We start from the raw sequence: 18,256 nt of genomic DNA, 5'->3' as shown, positions 1-18,256 counted from the left end.
AACACTCATCACTGAAAAAAATCCCTTGCACATCCTCTTGGTAATCAAATCTTCTCACCCCAACTCCTGGCAGTCAATGATCAAATCTCATTACCAGTTTTGCCTTTTCAAGAATAGTACACAAATGGAATCATAAATTATGTATCTTTTGAGATTACATAAAGATGTAACCTTTCCACTTCTCTAACGGCATATGATTTTGAATATATGAGTTAACAATTTATTCCTTTTTAATTGCTGAGTAGTATTCCATTGTGTGGATGACCATGATTTGTTTATCCATCTACCTGCTGGAAGCTATTTTGATGATTATGAATACAGCTGCTACAAACCACTGCTATAAAACATGTACATGTTTTTATGGGAACACAGGTTTTCATGTGGGCTTTCCTTGTGGCTCAGGTGGTAAAGAACTTGCCTCCACTGTAGGAGACTTGGGTTCGATCCCTGGGTTGGGAAGATCCCCTGGAGAAGGGAAAGGCTACCCACTCCAGTATTCTGGCCTGGAGAATTCCATGGACTATATAGTCCATGAGGTCACAAAAAGTTGGACATGACTGAGTGACTTTCACTTATGCTTTCAAGTTTTCATGTAACTTGTGAAACTGCTGGTATATTTATGCTTAAAGACACTGCCAATCTGTTTTGAAGGACCGCATCATTTTGCATCTCCACCAGCAATCTGAGAAGATGAGCTCCTTTGCAACCTCACCAGCCCTTGGTTCTGTCAGTTCAGTTCCGCTGCGCAGTCGTGTCCAACTCTCTGCGACCCCATGGACTGCAGCACGCCAGGCCTCCCTGTCCATCACCAACTCCCGGAGTTTACTCAAACTCATGTCCATTGTGTTGGTGATTCCATCCAACCATCTCATCCTCTGTCATCCCCTTCTCCTCCTGCCTTCAATCTTCCCCAACATCAGGGTCTTTTCAAATGAGTCAGTTCCTTGCATCAGGTGGCCAAAGTGCTGGAGTTTCAGCGTCAACATCAGTCCTTCCAATGAATATTTAGGACTGATTTCCTTTAGGACGGACTGGTTGGATCTTCCTACAGTCCAAGGAGGGACTCTCAAGAGTCTTCTCCAACACCATAGGTTCAAAAGCATTAAGTCTTTGGCGCTCAGCTTTCTTCACCATCCAACTCTCACATCCATACATGGCTACTGGAAAAACCATAGCTTTGACTAGATGGACCTTGTTGGTAAAGTAATCTCTGCTTTTTAATATGCTGTCTATGTTGGTCATGACTTTTCTTCCAAGGAGCAAGATTCTTTTAATTTCATGGCTGCAGTCACCATCTGCAGTGATTTTGGAGCCTCCAAAAATAAAGTCTGTCACTGTTTCCATTGTTCCCCCATCTATTTGGCATGAAGTGATGGGACCAGATGCCATGATCTTAGTTTTCTCAATGTTGAGTTTTAAGCCAACTTTTTCACTCTCCTCTTTCACTTTCCTCAAGGGGCTCTTTAGTTCTTCTTCACTTTCTGCCATAAGGGGTTCCATTTGCATATCTGAGGTTGATATTTCTCCCGGCAATCTTGATTCCAGCTTGTGCTTCATCCAGCCCAGCATTTCTCATGATGTACTATGCATATAAGTTAAATAAGCAGGGTGACAATATACAGCCTTGACGTACTGCTTTCCCGATTTGGAACCAGTCTGTTGTTCCACGTCCAGTTCTAACTGTTGCTTCTTGACCAGCATACAGATTTCTCAGGAGGCAGGTCAGGTGGTCCAGTTTGTTGGGATCCACACAGTCAAAGGCTTTGGCGTAGTGAATAAAGCAAAAGTAGCTGTTTTTCTGCAACTCGTTTGCTTTTTCGATGATCCAACGGATGTTGGCAATTTGATCTCTGGTTCCTCTGCCTTTTCTAAATCCAGCTTGAACATCTGGAAGTTAACAGTTCACATACTGTTGTTACAGGCAGTATTAAGATATCTAATGTAGGTTTTCCATTCTCACTCTACTGTTAAAGGGCCAACATGACATCTTGTCCATCCTGTTACTCCTATAACACTCAATCCATGATTAATGAACTAAATAGTACTGTAGTCTCTTAGTAACAATCAGGTAGGACCTTCTAGAAGAAATCTAACACTCCCAACTTTTCCCTAATCTCACCTTTCAGTCTGATTGAACTAAAGACGTAGCTATGCATGTTTTACAGGGAGACATAATTTAATCCAGAGACATGTGATCACATACTCTTACAATACTCTGACATTTATAAATTCTACTCAGATGGGGAAAGGTGCTTTCTGTGAGAGTCCTGCTCTTTTGTACTTCTAATGCAAAAGGAAGGCTTTTCTCTCAGTGCCTTCCTTAGACCCTGCCTCTCTTAACAAGGAAACAGGATAACAAAGTAATTAAGAGCATGGGTTCTGCCTATCCATGAAATATAAACAGAATCAGGAACATAGAGAAAAGCCTGGTGGTTGCAAGGGGGAGGGGGTAGGAGAGGGTTGGATTGGGAGTTTGGAATTAGCAGATGCAAACTGGTATATACATAAAGGATAAATAAAAAGGTCTTATTGTATAGCCCAGGGAACTATATTCAATATCCTGTGATAAACAATAATGGAAAACAATATGTAAAAAAAATGTATATGTATGTATAATTGAGTCACTTTCCTATATAGCAGTAATTAACATAACATTGTCCTTAAACTATATTTCAATAAAAAATAAATTTTAAAAACTGGCATAAAAATTATCATCATAAATAAGAAACAAATGAAACTAAAGTCCATTAAGAAAAAAAAAAAAGAGCTTGGATTATGGGTTCTGGCTGAATCCTAGCTTATCACTTATTTACAGCTGTGTAACTGTGGGCAACTCACATAATGTCTCCTCAGACTCATCTACAAAATGGGTATGGTAGTAGTTCCCTACCTTATAGGGTTGCATAACCTGCAACATGATTAAGTGTCTTGGTAAATGTTTGATTCTGCCTGGTTATTGTGAATTAAAATACACCAATGACTTCTGGCCATATGATTTATAACAGTTTGACATTTAACTAAATGGTAAAACTATTTATTTTTCCCACCCCTTTCTAGTCCCCTTACCCTGCTTTATTATTCATATTTTCTCCCACCATAGAGTATTAGTTTTAAGACAGTAGAGCTTTATCTTGCTCACTGCTGAAACAGCACCCAGAAAAGTACTGCACATATTAAGCCTTCAGTAGACACTAGCTGAATGAATGGTGCAAATTGTCAAAAGGGAAAATACCATACACCAAAGTGTTCATTATAATAAAAAGTATAGATAAATCTTTCTCTAATGGCTCCCAGTCATATATTTTAAAACACCATATGCTATAATAAAAACAAGTAATTTATTAAAATTTGAAGGTAAAAACATAATTTTAAAAGATTTCGACCTATGTAAGGCGTGATAGAGTATGGATGCTTTCTTGAAATTCAAAATCAGATCCAAGAGTATCACTTTCAGAATGTTCAAGAAGATTGAGTTTACTTCTAGTTGTCTTTGATGAAACAGTCAGTATTTTACTCTCTTTCTTAACAGAAATGTGTTTTTTCGAAGACTCGCTTTTAATTGGTTCATTAACCAAAGAGCTATTTTGCCCGATTCCTTTGCTTTTCTGCTTTACAGGTGAGTCAGAGCAGGAATGCAGGTCCTTCCCAGGCTGTTTCTTAACACAATGCTTTTTGGTATATTCACCCGTTTTGGTCATTTTTTCTGAGGAAGGCCTGCTAGTTCTAGATAATTCCTCTTCTTTTCTTTGACTTCCAGTTCCACAAATTACATCTGCTGAAGGAGAACATGCTCTAGCAATGAAATCTTCAAAAGACTCCTGCCGCTGTTCTGTGACTGGGACTCCCAGGTTGTCTTTGGAAGTCTCTAAGGTCTCCTGAGTAGAGACTGGGACATGGAAGGTGTCGACAGGCAATGGAATTCTAGCATCACCTGTAATTTTCTGAAACTGGAGAGAAAAACAAAAGACAAGACAAAAATTCAGTGATGAACAAGGCCTACCATGAAAAGCATTCAGTCACTTCAGTCGTGTCCAACTCTGTGCAACCCTATGGACTATAGCCTGCCAGGCTCCTCTGTCCACAGGATTCTCCAAGCAAGAATACTAGAGTGGGTTGCCATTCCCTTCTCCAAGAGATCTTCCCAACCCAGGGATCAAACCCATGTCTCTTTACGTGTCCTGTATTGTAGGTGGGTTCTTTACCTCTAGCACCATCTGGGAAGCCTAATCATTAAAAAGTAGAGTCCGAAATTTCAATGTTACTCTGTGATCTTATTATTAAAACGGTCAACTGATAATTTAGATTTTGGAGCCAGTTTTTTTTCTAATTGTATCTTGCAAGTGATTCTCAGCTATATCCAAGATTATGTCTGTTACATTTTCAGACTTCAGTGTTTAGGGTAGTTATTACCTATTTCCTTTCCCTTACTAAAAATAAAACCCTATTCTGTAAGAAAATTAATTTCCTTTCTATCCTCCAGGTAAATGTAAATCAGTTTGTTTTACACATTTTTACAAAATGGAAAACATGTAAAAATGTGTCCAGTTTGTGACCAGACTGTGTATCCAAGCTGTCAGTTTCCAAGACCAGTTTGAGACTGGCTGAGGTGAAAGATGGAGGCTCCATGTAAGGCTGGAGGAAAAGCTCACAGGTCCCCCCACCGCCCCATTCCCATAACCAGGTGACTCACTATAATATACTGCCTATGAACTATGTCTGACCACTTATTTTAAAAACTTATCTACATCAGTACTTGTACCTTCATTAGTGTTCCTTCATTGTAAGCTGACTGCATACAAATAGAAACCTAGATAAAATATGAATAGAATAGACATTTATACAATTTAAAATTTAGGATATTTTCTCTAAGGTTTTCTTTCTTCACTAAGGATAGTTTGCTTTAATTCATAAATTTTCAAAAGAATTTCCAGTTTTCTTATTTACAACAATACAGTATCAGGAAATTTACTGGGCACAAATGTACTAATCTAAGATATCGGAAAGGAACTCAAAGAGGCTTCTAGCTTCTCAGCATATGAACTCTCAGAGACTGATCATTATTATTTTCTTTCTGACTTGGAAATTTCCTTTTTGCTAATCGCGCTTAGAATCATTAAGTTCTGTTCTGTCCACTTACTTGGATATTTTGCATTTGCCCTAAGGCACTCTGCTGTAATTCTGATTTTTCTTCTTCAAGTGCCTTCTTTTCTTCTTTAGGTGGACTACTAACAGTAGAATTCAGCTGGGGACGACCTAGTAAATGAAAATCTGACTGATCTATACCAGCCATTGTGGCCAGCTGCCCAAGCCTGGACCAGAGGAGAAAAGGAGGAAAAGACAAAAATTACTATAATCACGGAAGAGCAGCTTAGATATCCCCAAACCTACAATCAGGAAATACTTCTAACATCTTAAAAGCCAACATCTACTCCAGACTACAAGCCCAATTCTCAGCCCTTTCCAGATTCATCCTCTGGGACACATCCTATCTCCTTGCCTATTACCACTCCATTTCAAGCACTCTCACTAGCAGCTTCAACATCGACCACACACACCATCCACTGCCTCTCACCTCCATTCCCACACTTCGTTACCATCCCTCCAGCTCCCAAGAAGCGTCTGCTTCTTCCTTCCCAACATCAACTCATTCACTGACCAAACAGCATTCCATCAATTATCAATCTCCACTTCCCTCTTTCGACAAAACTCCCGCTTGAGAACCACTGACCTGTATCTTCCCTATATAATCATTTTTAAGCCCAAGACAAAAACAACCTTAACTCAAACTTGTTGAACGAGAAAAATAAGTGAAAGGCAGGAAAATTCTTATGCATTCCCAAATATTTTCAATTAAAATTGCCTTCAATTTAATCTTTATAAAAAATTATACCTACTAATTACTCTGTCTACAGGTTACTTGTTTATAATGGGCTTCCCACTCTACCAAAGCAGGCTCCCCTATTTGCTTTTCTTTATAGATTTCCTCATTAAACAAAAATCAACTCTATTACGTATAATTCACTGCATTTGGCTAAATATGGTCATGGAAGTAATAAAAACTGCTCAAGTTCCTCAGCAAACTACCTTTATAGTTGCAAAGAGAAGAATGCCATGAAGAGAAAAGAACTAACCCAGCATCTTTAAGGAGATCCAAGAAAGCATGGAACTTCTGGAAAGAATTCTCAATGCTGCCCAAAACACCTTCATCATCCAGGATCATGCTTGTCAATGAGTGTGCATGAAGGGCTTCAGACAAAGAGAAATTTATATTTCTTAACTGGGCATTTTCATGTTCCAGCTATAAAAGAAGATTGAAAATATTTGACATGATTTTTTTCTGTCAAAAGAAAACAAAAGTAGTCTCATATAGTTTAAAGAACAAAACTAAAACATCCAAACTGCAATTTGTTGTTCAGTCACTCAGTTGTGTCCGACTCTTTGTGACCCCGTGGACTGCAGCACACCAAGCTTCCCTGTCCTTCACCATCTCCTGGCGTTTGCTCAAACTCCTGTCCATTGAGTCGGGATGCCATCCAACCATCTCATCCTCTGTCATCCTCAAATGTAATTAATTTGTAATTAATCTAACTCTCCATCAGTAAAGACAGAGACCACATCACATAATAACCAAAAGGCAGAGGCACTCAACAAAGTTTCCTATACAACATATATATAAATAAACCGAAGTGATTGTTTTATTAATGATTTTTCAAAAGATCACATTTTCAACTGGTTAAATTCATAATGGATCCTCATTCCACATTAGAAAATTACCTATTACGTTTCCCTTAAATTAGAAAACAAAGCACATAACCTAATTTGAACAAAGCATATTCCAACTCAGCTGAATGTTAAGGAATAACTTTAGTGAGCAAAATATCTAATGCTTAAGGTTTAAAAGTCCTAAATCATACCCAGCCCAATTTATTAACTATACCGTCACCAATATTCTCCTTGGCTTCTTGAAATATTCACTCCCATGCGCTCTTTAGATCATCATTTATGATTTGCCCTATATAAAAATATATAGTACAGTATTTCTCTGGTATTTCTCAGAAAGGCCATTATGTTCATGATGCCCTCATGTCTTATATAAGCAGGCGTTCAATATTTATTGAATGACCTAGTGTCCACCAATCCAGTAGATTCACTTTTAAAAACTCCTCCCTACACTCATCCTGTAATAAATTGTATTTATATAGAACTTTTTAGCTTATGCCCTGCTTTCATGCACATTACCTAATATCATTCTCACAGTATGTATTTTTATTTTCAATGCATTCTTACTAGTTTTCCAATATCTTATATTTATTTAAATGACTCATTTTCCTAATTCACTGCCAGTAAAGTCTCATCATGTCATTTATGTTACTAGATATACAGTATATACACAAAATATGCTTTCTTGAATCAAATAATCATGAACAGAAAATAAGCTAACATCATATAATGCACACACAACACACAAAAAAACACATTTTTGCATTTTTAAAAACATACTTTCTGGGATACGTAATATAATAATATATATAAACTATAAGCCTATGTCTAAAAGGAAAATGGGAAATGAGAGCTCTATTTCATCCTGTATTTAGATCATATGATCACTAAATACCAGTAAATGTAAAGGTCCATATGTTATCACCAATTTGCAACATACTAGTTTTCAAGTTTACAAACTATATGTATATGGCTTAAAATCAAATCAAAATAAAACCAAGAAACTTTCAAAAGTGTAAGAAGAAACTTGTTTACCTCACTGACTCGTTTATCAGCCTTAAGCCTTATTACTCTTTCCTCCTTTAACTGCTTTAGGCACTCCTCCAGTTTTCCCTAGTGTAAAGAAACAGAGTAAATATTATACCTAGTTCATAGTATGATATTCCAAGGCATTTCCAGCTACAGATTTCATCATGATTTAGGGGAAGAGCCAGAAGTGAACTCAGACTTTAATCCTCTACTTGGAATAGCATATCATGCTAGTGAAATTAATTACTGAAATATATCAAATTAGCATAGTAAAGATTTATTTAAATCCCACTCTTCCCAACATAAATCTGTGGCAGCTCACCATAAAAGGTGTATGCGTATAACATAGTAAATCAGAAATAAAAAATTAAGACTGAGAAAGAAAAATTCCACTTTATTTGTGGGTCTCTTTACAGCAGGAAGCCCTATTAATGAACATGCTTAACATACCTGAGTTACATAACTGCAGATTCAAAAGCATTTTTTAAAAACAGTAATGACTTTTAAAGCAACTTACTATATGTCAAGCACTGTTCCTGGAGTTTCCTGGGCATTAAATATGAGGAAAGAACAATACTACCTTCACGTTATCTTACAGATGAGAAAGCGGAGGCAGAGAAGCAGAGTAAGTAGAGCAGCACAGCCAAGCTCACACAACTAAGTAGCAGAACCAATACTGTGAATTCAGGAAGCTGGGTGCCATTCCTGTCCACAGAGGTAGTAGTCTTTCCATTCACCAAGGTCAGTAACATAAATGAACACTGGTAAACTCTCACAATTTTTAAGAACTAAGACACTTAGGTCCTGGAAGTGGAGGACACTTCTTATGGGTAGGCAGAATTCTAAAAGAGCTCCTAAGTTTCCTATGCTGAAGTACACAATCCTGCCAGTTTTTCAATGTAGGTGCTATAGCAAAGGGATTTTGTAGATGTAATTAAGGTTCCAAAATCAGCTGCTTTTAAAAGAGGGAGATTATCGTGGGTGGATGTGATATAATCAGGCATCCGAGGAAAAGGAACTGGACTTCTCCTAAAGATCTGAAATACAAAAGGGACAAGAGGGAGATTCCCCATTGCCGGCTTTGAAGAAGTCAAGCATGATGTTGTGGCAGGGAATACAAGTGGGAGGCCTCTAGCAGCTGAGACTGTCCCCCAGCTGACAGCCAGCAAGGAAACGGGGACCTCTGTTCAAGCAAGTGCAGAATCTGAATTATGCCAACAAGTTGAAGAAGCTTGCAGTATTCTTTCTTGGAACCTCCAGATAGTAAACTTTCAGACTGACATCTTGATTTTAGCTCTATGACACTCATGACTGTCATGTTCACACTTTGTTGAACATCCAGTACAAACATGAACATCCAACACTGGGGGCCTGATGTCTTACACTTAAATTTCACACACTTTAACACTCTCTGGAGGGAACCCACATGTTCCCATTGTGTATCTGAGTGGAGAACTCAGTTATGCTTGCCTGGACTTCTGACCTACGGAACTGTGAGCTACTAAAATAGGTATTATTTTAAGTCAGTAAGAGTATAGTAAAGGAAAAGTAATATACTACTCAATCTCCAGGTTCAAGAACAAAATAAATGACTGTTATTGTTTTAAGCCATTCTTTTCAGGCGGTTTCTCATGCAGCAATAAATAATCAGAATATCTATGAAAATACTAAGATCATGGCATCTGGTCCCTTCACTTCATGGGAAATAGATGGGGAAACAGTGTCAGACCTTATTTTTTGGGGCTCCAAAATGACTGCAGATGCTGATTGCAGCCATGAGATTAAAAGACACTTATTCCTTGGAAGGAGAGTTATGACCCACCTAGATAGCATATTAAAAAGCAGAGACATTACTTTGCCAGCAAAGGTCCGTCTAATCAAGGCTATGGTTTTTCCAGTAGTCATGTATGGATGTGAGAGTTGGACTGTGAAGAAAACTGAGCACCAAAGAATTGATGCTTTTGAACTGTGGTGTTGGAGAAACTCTTGAGAGTTCCTTGGACTGCAAGGAGATCCAACCATTCCATCCTAAAGGAGATCAGTCCTGGGTATTCATTGGAAGGACTGATGTTGAAGCTGAAACTCCAATACTTTGGCCATCTCATGCGAAGAGTTGACTCACTGGGAAAGACCCTGATGCTGGGAAGGATTGGGGGCAGGAGGAGAAGGGGACAACAGAGGATGAGATGGCTGGATGGCATCACCGACTTGATGGACATGAGTTTGGGTAAACTCTGGGAGTTGGTGATGGACAGGGAGGCCCGGCGTGCTGCGATTCATGGGGTTGCAGAGTCGGACATGACTGAGCGACTGAACTGAACTGATGAAAATATTAAGGCGTATTTATACATTTTAAATGCTTTGAACAATCACTTAAAGAATAAGGAATTCTATTACATGCTATCACTGTGAGAGGAACTGGTATCACTTTCTGGACGATAACTTTCGGTACACAGCAACAATCTTACATCAGCAGTTTACCCTAAGGAAATTGGAGATGTGAGCAAAGATTTACCTACAAACATGATGTCATAAGATTATTTATAATCAAACTCTAGAAGAAAGCCAAGAGCCTCCAAATTGGGGTTGGTTTAAATAAAAATAGCACACCATATGAAGGAATGCTCTATGAAACCAGTAGGAAAAGAATGATGATAAGAGGGCTCAACCAGAGTTAATGAATGGGCTTGAGGAGTTCTACATTCTGTGTGTTTTTCTTGTAAGATGGTCCATAAGCTTTATCAAATTATCTGATTTAGAAAAATATTTAGTGACATGAAAAAATATCTTTAATACCTTTTTAAGACAAAAGAGAAGAGGTAGCTTTTATTTCCTTCAATAAGTTGTTCACTGCTTTCAAAAATCTGCTCAATGAACATATTTTTATGCTCAGAACATGCTTTAAAAATTGACAGTCTAGTAACTTCAAATTCTTTAAAGTTGCATTACTAAAGCCAACCAAGTTTTCAATGCGGAAAAAGGGGAAAAATTCCCCTACTTTTAATATGATGGTTAAATAAATCTTCTAAAATTGATTTCAAAGAAATTCTAAACAAATAAGAAAACAAACACAAAACCCTCACCACCGTCTGAGAAAAGTAGACTAAATTACAGTATTCTTGACTGGTTCTAAATAGCACACTAATGTGCAGTAACATGAAATAGTTTCTCCCTCTAGTGGAAAGGATTAGAACACAGTGTTAAATTTTTCTGAAAAAGTGAACCCCTCTCCTACAAAATCATTCATGTCCCTTCAACAGAAATATGGAACAAAAAAAACTAGAAAATAAAATTGATTGATATTCTATTACTTAGGTAAGCCTAATGATAAGGCTTTGGAGAAATCCTTCCTGTCATCTGCTCTCCTTCCTCCCTTCTATACACTGGCTAGGCTGCTTTTTCTGGAACAAAGCTCTCATCATATTGTATATCAAATTTTATGTTCAACCATATATTTAAAATGATTGATTTCAATCATTTCTCATATACTCAGGGGATTCATAACCTGGATTTTTTTTTTAAGTGAGCTACAAAATATTTCACTGAGTGGGGTTACTGGTTAACCATTCCTTTGATTACACATTTAAATCCTTTCCAACTTTTCAATATTATAAGACAAAATAACCATTTTTATGCACGAAGACCTTTTTCCATATTTAGAGAAATGTTCTTGCAACAAATCCATAAAAATGAGGCTGAAATCAAAGCAAATGGATGTTTTGCAGGCTTTGAGGTGCCTATCTCCAACCTGCTTTCTAAAAGATTCCTAAGATTTTATACAGCCATCAGCAATGTATCACTTGGTATATAATCACTACAATAACTTTTGGCTTACTTCCTCACTTACAATGCAAGTTATCTGAAGAAAGGGGGTGTATTTTATTAAGTGTTATCCCCAGCACCTGCACCTAGCACAAAGCAGACAGTCAATAAATAATCGCTGAATAAGGAAAATCCCTACCAATGCAAGATGTATATAGTATGAAAGACGTGTGCTTTTTCTGTAACTGGATAAGGAAAACTTGGCATCGTCCTTAAGTGTGCACTTCTTTGCTTATAATTAGTAATTAAATTTCTCTTTTAAATTATATTTTAAAAATTCTGAGGCAAAATCCTGGCCCTACCCATTAGCTCTATAATCTTGGACACATTCCATAATGCTAGACCTCAACTTTCTCATCTATAAAGTGGAGATAAGCTCCCACATCACAGAGCTCTTGTGAGGATTACATGAGCTACAGCATGTAATAAAACATGAGCTAAAGCATGTAATAAAACTTACAAGCACTCTTTAACAAGAGTGCTTGGTACATAGAGTATGTTCAATTAATGTTGAGTGAATGAACATGTGAATGCAAACAGTAGTGAAAGGCTTAAAATGAAATAGTCTCATCCTACACCCACATCCAGCACCCTAGAGATGACCAATTCTTTAAGCAGGTTTGTAGGTTTTTGCTTATAAAATATTACATGCATATTGAGAAGTACACAGAACAGAAGTGTCAATGTTGACAACTAAAAAGAGAATACTTACATAACCCATAACCACCACTCAAATCTGCAAGTACTTGTCAGCATCTTAAAGATCCCACATACCCCTCCCTCATATCAGGCTCCTTTCCCCAGTTATAAACATCATCCTCATTTCTTGACAACCATTTCCTTTAATCTGGTTGCAACTTTCACAATATGGGGCTTCCCTGATAGCTCAGTTGGTAAAGAATTCTCCTGAAATGCAGGAAACCCAGGTTCAATTCCTGGGTCGAGAAGATATGCTGGAGAGGGATAGGCTACCCACTCCAATTATTCTTGGACTTCCCTTGTAGCTCAGCTGGTAAAGAATCCACCTGCAATGAGGGAGACCTGGGTTCGACCCCTGGGTTGGGAAGATAACCTGGAGAAGGGAAAGGCTATCCACCACTCCAGTATTCTAACTGGAGAATTCCATGGGGTCTTGAAGATTTGTATACAACTCAGCAACTTTCAACTTTATGTAGAGGATCACGGTGTATGCTGTCTTTTCTATTTCTTTCACTCAACATTGTTTTAAATAATTCATCCAGATTGCTATCTGTAGTTCTATTAGGTTGGTGCGAAAGTAATTGCAGTTTTCTGCACTGTTGAACGGAGAAGGCAATGGCACCCCACTCCAGTACTCTTGCCTGGAAAATCCCATGGACAGAGGAGCCTGGTAGGCTTCAGTCCATGGGCTCGCGAAGAGTCAGACATGACTGAGAGACTTCACTTTCACTTTTCACTTAAATGTACTGGAGAAGGAAATGGCAACCCACTCCAGTGTTCTTGCCTGGAGAATCCCAGGGACGGAGGAGCCCGGTAGGCTGCCGTCTATGGGGTCGCACAGAGTCGGACATGACTGAAGCGACTTAGCAGCAGCAGCACTGTTGAAATTTGCTATATTGGAATACTTTCTAAATAAATGTGGTTATATCAATATATCGTTTTAATGTGCATTCTCACTTTATTTTTTTGGCTAATGATGTATTACTTGCTGTTTATTTAATCCTTAGACTATGGAAATGATAACTGGCAACATTAACAACACATTTGGCCCAGGAACTGCTAACAAACGTACAGTTCAGTGGTGGTTCAAGAAGTTTACAAAGGAGACAAGAGCCTTAAACATGAGGAGTATAGTGGTCGGCCATCAGAAGTTGATGATAATTGAGGGCATCATCAAAGCTGATCCTCTTACAACTATATAAGAAGTTGCTGAAGAACTCCACATCGACCATTCTATGGTCATCTGGCATTTGAAACAAACTGGAAAGGTGAAAAAGATTGATAAGTAGGTGCCTCATGTGAAGTGAAAGTCGCTCAGTCATGTCCTACTCTTTGAGACCCCATGGCCTATACAGTCCATGGAATTCTCCAGGCCAGAATACTGGAGTGGGTAGTCTTTCCCTTCTCCAGGGGATCTTCCCAACCCAGGGATCAAACCCACGTCTCCCGCACTACAGGAGGTTTACCAGCTGAGCCACAAGGGAAGCCCGGGCGCCTCATGAGTTGACTAGAAATTAAAAAAAAAAAAATCATTATTTTAAAGTGTTGTCTTCTCTTATTTCACAACAACGATGAACCATTTCTCAATTGTATTGTGATGTGTGACAAAAAGTGGATTGTATACAATAACCAGTGACAACCACTTCAGTGGCTGGTCCAAGAAGAAGCTCCAAAGCACTTCGAAAAGCCAAATTTTCAGCAAAAAAACAGTCATGGTCACTGTTTGGTGGTCTGCTGCCTGTCTGATCCATGACAGCTTCCTGAATCCTGGGGAAACCACTACATCTGAGAAATACACTCAGTAAATCAAAGAGATACTCTGAAAATCCCAACACCTGCAGCTGGCATTGGGCTGCAACGACAACGCCGACCTCACATCACACAACCAAGGCTTCAAAAGTTGAATGAATTAGGCTACAAAGTTTTGCCTCATCCTCCATATTCACCTGACCTCTTGCCAACTGACTGCCACTTCCTCAAACATCTTGACAGCTTTCTGCAGGGAACACACTTCCACAACCAGCAGGATGCAGAAAATGCTATTCAAGAGTTTGTTGAATCCTGAAACATGGATTTTTATGCTACAGCAATAAGAAAACTTATTTCTTGTTGGTAAATAAGTGTTGACTGTAATGGTTCCTATTTTGATTAATAAAGATGTGCTAGAGTCTAGTAATAATGCTTCACTGTTTGAAACCATAATTATGTTTGCACCAACCTAATTGTTCATTCAGTTTTATTCCCTGAAAGCTTTCCCACTGTATGAATATACATAATTTATTTAATGTTTGACTCTTACAGGACACTTTGGGTTTTTCTGTTTGTCCTAACGCATGCACATGAATCCTGTAGTACCGGTTATTCTGGTGCATTTACCCAGGGTGAGAGTGAGGGTTGCTGGGTCACGGGGTATTTATATACCTTTGGCATGTAGTTTTATTGGTTTTGATTTGTTTTTCTCTTATTACTTAGTGAAGGTGGGCACTGTTCCATGTTTACTGGCTATCTGGATATGCTTCTTTATGAAGTTTAAGAAAACTAGTCTTATTTTTAATTTTCCATTTCCAAATACTATACTTACATGACTATTTCTGACTAAATTTGAGGCAGTATCTGTTAACTTTCTAATTTACTAGGTAAGGATTTAGTTCCTTTACACTCTTTCCTATATCCACACTGCTTAGTAAAGTTATGTCATTATTAGTTTTTCTACCGGTCATGACCTCTTCCACATGTGGTGATACACTTCAAAATCTATACTGCTGACCAACTATAAACTCTCTCAACGCCCCGCTTTGTCAAACGAGGACGCTCGTGTCTTTTTCCCTTTTTTCTACCTCCTGTCTGCCTTCCAAATCTAGCTTTTATATTTTCAAAGTTGAAATTTATATTCTGTTCTATGTGCAGTTAGGTTTTCTGTTCTTTGAGAGTCGGTATGCAGCAATGTTTAACAGAGGCAGAAAGCCTGAACTCAAAGCCCCGATTCAACCATAAATCAGGGACAGGCTGGGCAAGCTCCTTCTCTGGCTTAGCTTCCTTTTCTGAAAAGCAGGAATGATATTAGCACCAACCTCATAAGGTTATTCACAGCAGTAAATGAGTTATAGGCATTAAATGAGTTATTCAGAGCATTAAATGAGTTATATGTTAAAAACACTTAGAATATAATATATACTAAGTATATACCAGGACACGATACATTTCAGTACATAGTAAGTGAATACTGATACATACTAAGTATAGTTCAGGTTAGTTATTTGTTATTACATGCAAGCTGACAATAAAAGCTGCAAACCAAGACAGTATTTCTACTATTACAATTAAATTAATATTGCCCACTGCAGACATATACTGTGTCCCTATGTACAGATTATACCTCTTATACTGTTTCTGTGTCATTACCTTTGTATAGCATGACCACATACCCTCAGATGCCTTGAGTTGTTCCAGTTTATACCTGTTGTCCTGATGTTACAGAAGTACAGTGACTTCTTACACTATTAGTGTTTGGACAACAAATCAGATAGGTGGTCACTGCCTCTGTGTGTCACTGAAAAGGAGGACACCTGTAATGTCAGGTTTAAGTTGATTCTTCTCTTGCCCACCAGTAGTAGTTTAAAATCTACCATAGTTTAGGGAATTCACTGGCTATTCACTATAGGAACTCACACGTTCACTGCCAAGGACATGAGTTCAATCCCTGGCCGGGGAACTAAGATCCTGCAAGCTGAGGTGCAGCTCCGAACCCCCCAAAAAAATCTACCATAATTTAGTTCACTTCATGTTTATGTCAGTGTAGCCTTTTTCCCTCTGGAGTTCAATTTCCTCCTCCTCTTCCTCTCCCTCCTCCCTTCCAGCAGTGCCTAATGCATAGTAAGTACAATACGCCTCAATGTGTTTCTAAGCTGTCAATCACACAACCAATGGAAGGCTCTCAAATCTATATTAGCTGACTCTGCACTGAATCCACTGTTTCCCGAGTCCCCTATTACCTTCCTTCTTAGTTTATTCCCTCATTTGGCTCGATTATTTCTACAAATAACTTGTGTAGCACAGAGGGCAAGCTTTTCAAATTTCTTTATGTACAAAATATCTTGTTCAGCCTCCACTTATGACTGATAGTCTGGCTGGATACAAAACCCTAGGGTGGAAATTATTTGCCTGAAAAACTTTGGAGGTATCTTTCTAATGCCTTCCAGAATCCATGGTGCTGATGACAACAATGATAAAGTCAGATTTTATTTTTTTTAGATGACCAGTATTATTTTCTCTGGAATGGATGTATCTTTTCAGTATTTTAAAATTTCATAGTAAAGAGTTATCTACGGAAGAGGCTAATTTTGTTTATTTTGCTTAAAACTTGAGTAGCTCTTTTCAGTTTGAGGCCTGAAGCTTACTTTCAGCTATGGGGAATTTTCTTGCCCTTTGACAGCTTCCCTCCATTTTTTTCTGGATCTAGAATTTCTAATAGGAACATGCTGGACCTCCTCGATGCAGCCTCTCCTAATATATCACTTCGATCACATTTTCCATTCTTTCTTTTTTACATACTGAGAAATTTCTTTAATTCATACTGAATTTATTTCAGCAACCATGTTTTCATTTCTAAGAGATTTCTCTGCTTTCTGACATTCCCTTTTTAATTAACATCCTATTCTTATTTTAAAGTTTCCAGCTCCTTTTAAGCCTCTTTAAGGATATGAATTAGGGCTTTTTCTTCAATTATTTTGTTCCCTAAATTTTCCCTGGTCCCACTAGGATCTGTTTTTACTCTTTCCCCATCTCTCTTGTTGTAAGCTTTACTCAACTACCAGGCATATGATGGTTATTTTCTGTTTAAGAATCAGAGCAAAAAGCTCCCTGGAAGTCAGTGACTGACTGGCTTTTCTCATGCAGGAAAAAGCGGGTAGTACCTATAATAGGATACCCCCAGGTACTCTTTTCTAGGGTGTAAAAACTCACAATAGCTGCCCTAGTTGTCTCCAGTTTAATTTTTTCCAAATGAAATTATCTCATTTCAGGAGAGTGAGGGTGGGGCTGGGAGTCAACTCTTTCAAGCACAAACTCACTGAGCTCCCCCTGTTTCACTCTCCTGCTCAGCTGACTTCACTCTCTCTCCCACACGCACGTCTGAGTGTGGAGCTATCTCTGCAGGGGTCAGACTCCCCCTCAGACTATAGGTGATGGCTCCCCTTGTTCTACTGCTTCAGTGTCACACTCTTCCACTTGTCTCCTGTCTTTCAAAGATATTCTGAAATCTCTTGACTGTTGTGAGTTTATATGTTTAAACACCTTGATACCATCATTTTAGTGTCTTGTTAAAACAAAGAAGAGCTGAAAGGGTTCTCAGAGCATCCTGAATCTATTCTGTAGTCACAGTTTATAAAACTTCCTGGTCTTCCCCAATGTCTACAGCTGCTTTTAGAAATATCAATACAATATCCCAACCTACTGGTGAAGGAAACGGACACAACACATCTAAAATGACAACGAATGCGGATTAGATGCCCTAGGGTCCCGTCTTACTCTGCAACTTACTAGTAAATCACTTATGTGCTACAAATTATAGGTGCTCATTTATAAGATGAAAAGGGGTAATTCTACATGAACTACAGATTCCTCCTACTCTTAATATTTCATAATTTTCTAAGTACTTATGTTAAAATTTCTCTATATTATCACTAATTTTAACTAAAAAATTAAAATCTAACTTTCTCTTTTAAAAATAAAACAGTAATTTCCGTTGTCCTTTAATAATGGGCTAGTTCGAAATTTATCAAGATTTCATACTAAAAGAAAATCATACTAAGTAATTCAAAAAAAATTAAACACAGACTTTTTAGCACAATAACAAGGTGCCCTCAAATCGTGTTCCCCTTATTTACTACAAATTATCAGCTCTGCATTTAAGTTGGAATAAAATTACTATATTATTTTGAAGAGTAAAAATTTCTTATGAAGATCAATTTTTCTTTTCTGCCCATAC

General features: G+C 38.1%; 1 protein-coding gene across 5 annotated transcripts in view; it reads right to left on the bottom strand.

Annotated features, from left to right (window-relative positions):
- Positions 1-227: 227 nt before the first annotated feature.
- The window catches only part of CEP78 (centrosomal protein 78), a 36,413-nt gene continuing 18,384 nt past the window's right edge, over positions 228-18,256 (bottom strand). For 2 of the 5 annotated variants that reach the window (XM_081505981.1, XM_081505961.1), the window contains 5 exons: positions 7,756-7,833; positions 6,132-6,298; positions 5,138-5,309; positions 4,760-4,807; positions 3,317-3,947 (listed from right to left, as the gene is read on the bottom strand). In XM_081505981.1, coding sequence (XP_081362107.1) covers positions 3,384-3,947; positions 4,760-4,807; positions 5,138-5,309; positions 6,132-6,298; positions 7,756-7,833 — 1,029 coding nt within the window. In that variant the 3' untranslated portion in view covers positions 3,317-3,383. Of the gene's footprint in view, positions 1,888-3,316; positions 3,948-4,759; positions 4,808-5,137; positions 5,310-6,131; positions 6,299-7,755; positions 7,834-18,256 lie in introns of those variants that run through there. The other 3 variants (XM_081505997.1, XM_081505989.1, XM_081505970.1) reach the window with 2 other exon arrangements.

This window comes from Giraffa tippelskirchi, chromosome 1, assembly GCF_054371585.1.
Source record: "Giraffa tippelskirchi isolate mGirTip1 chromosome 1, T2T-mGirTip1v1.2.pri, whole genome shotgun sequence".
Classification (NCBI taxonomy): Eukaryota; Metazoa; Chordata; class Mammalia; order Artiodactyla; family Giraffidae; genus Giraffa; species Giraffa tippelskirchi.
This window is presented reverse-complemented; position numbering and strand designations above follow the sequence as displayed.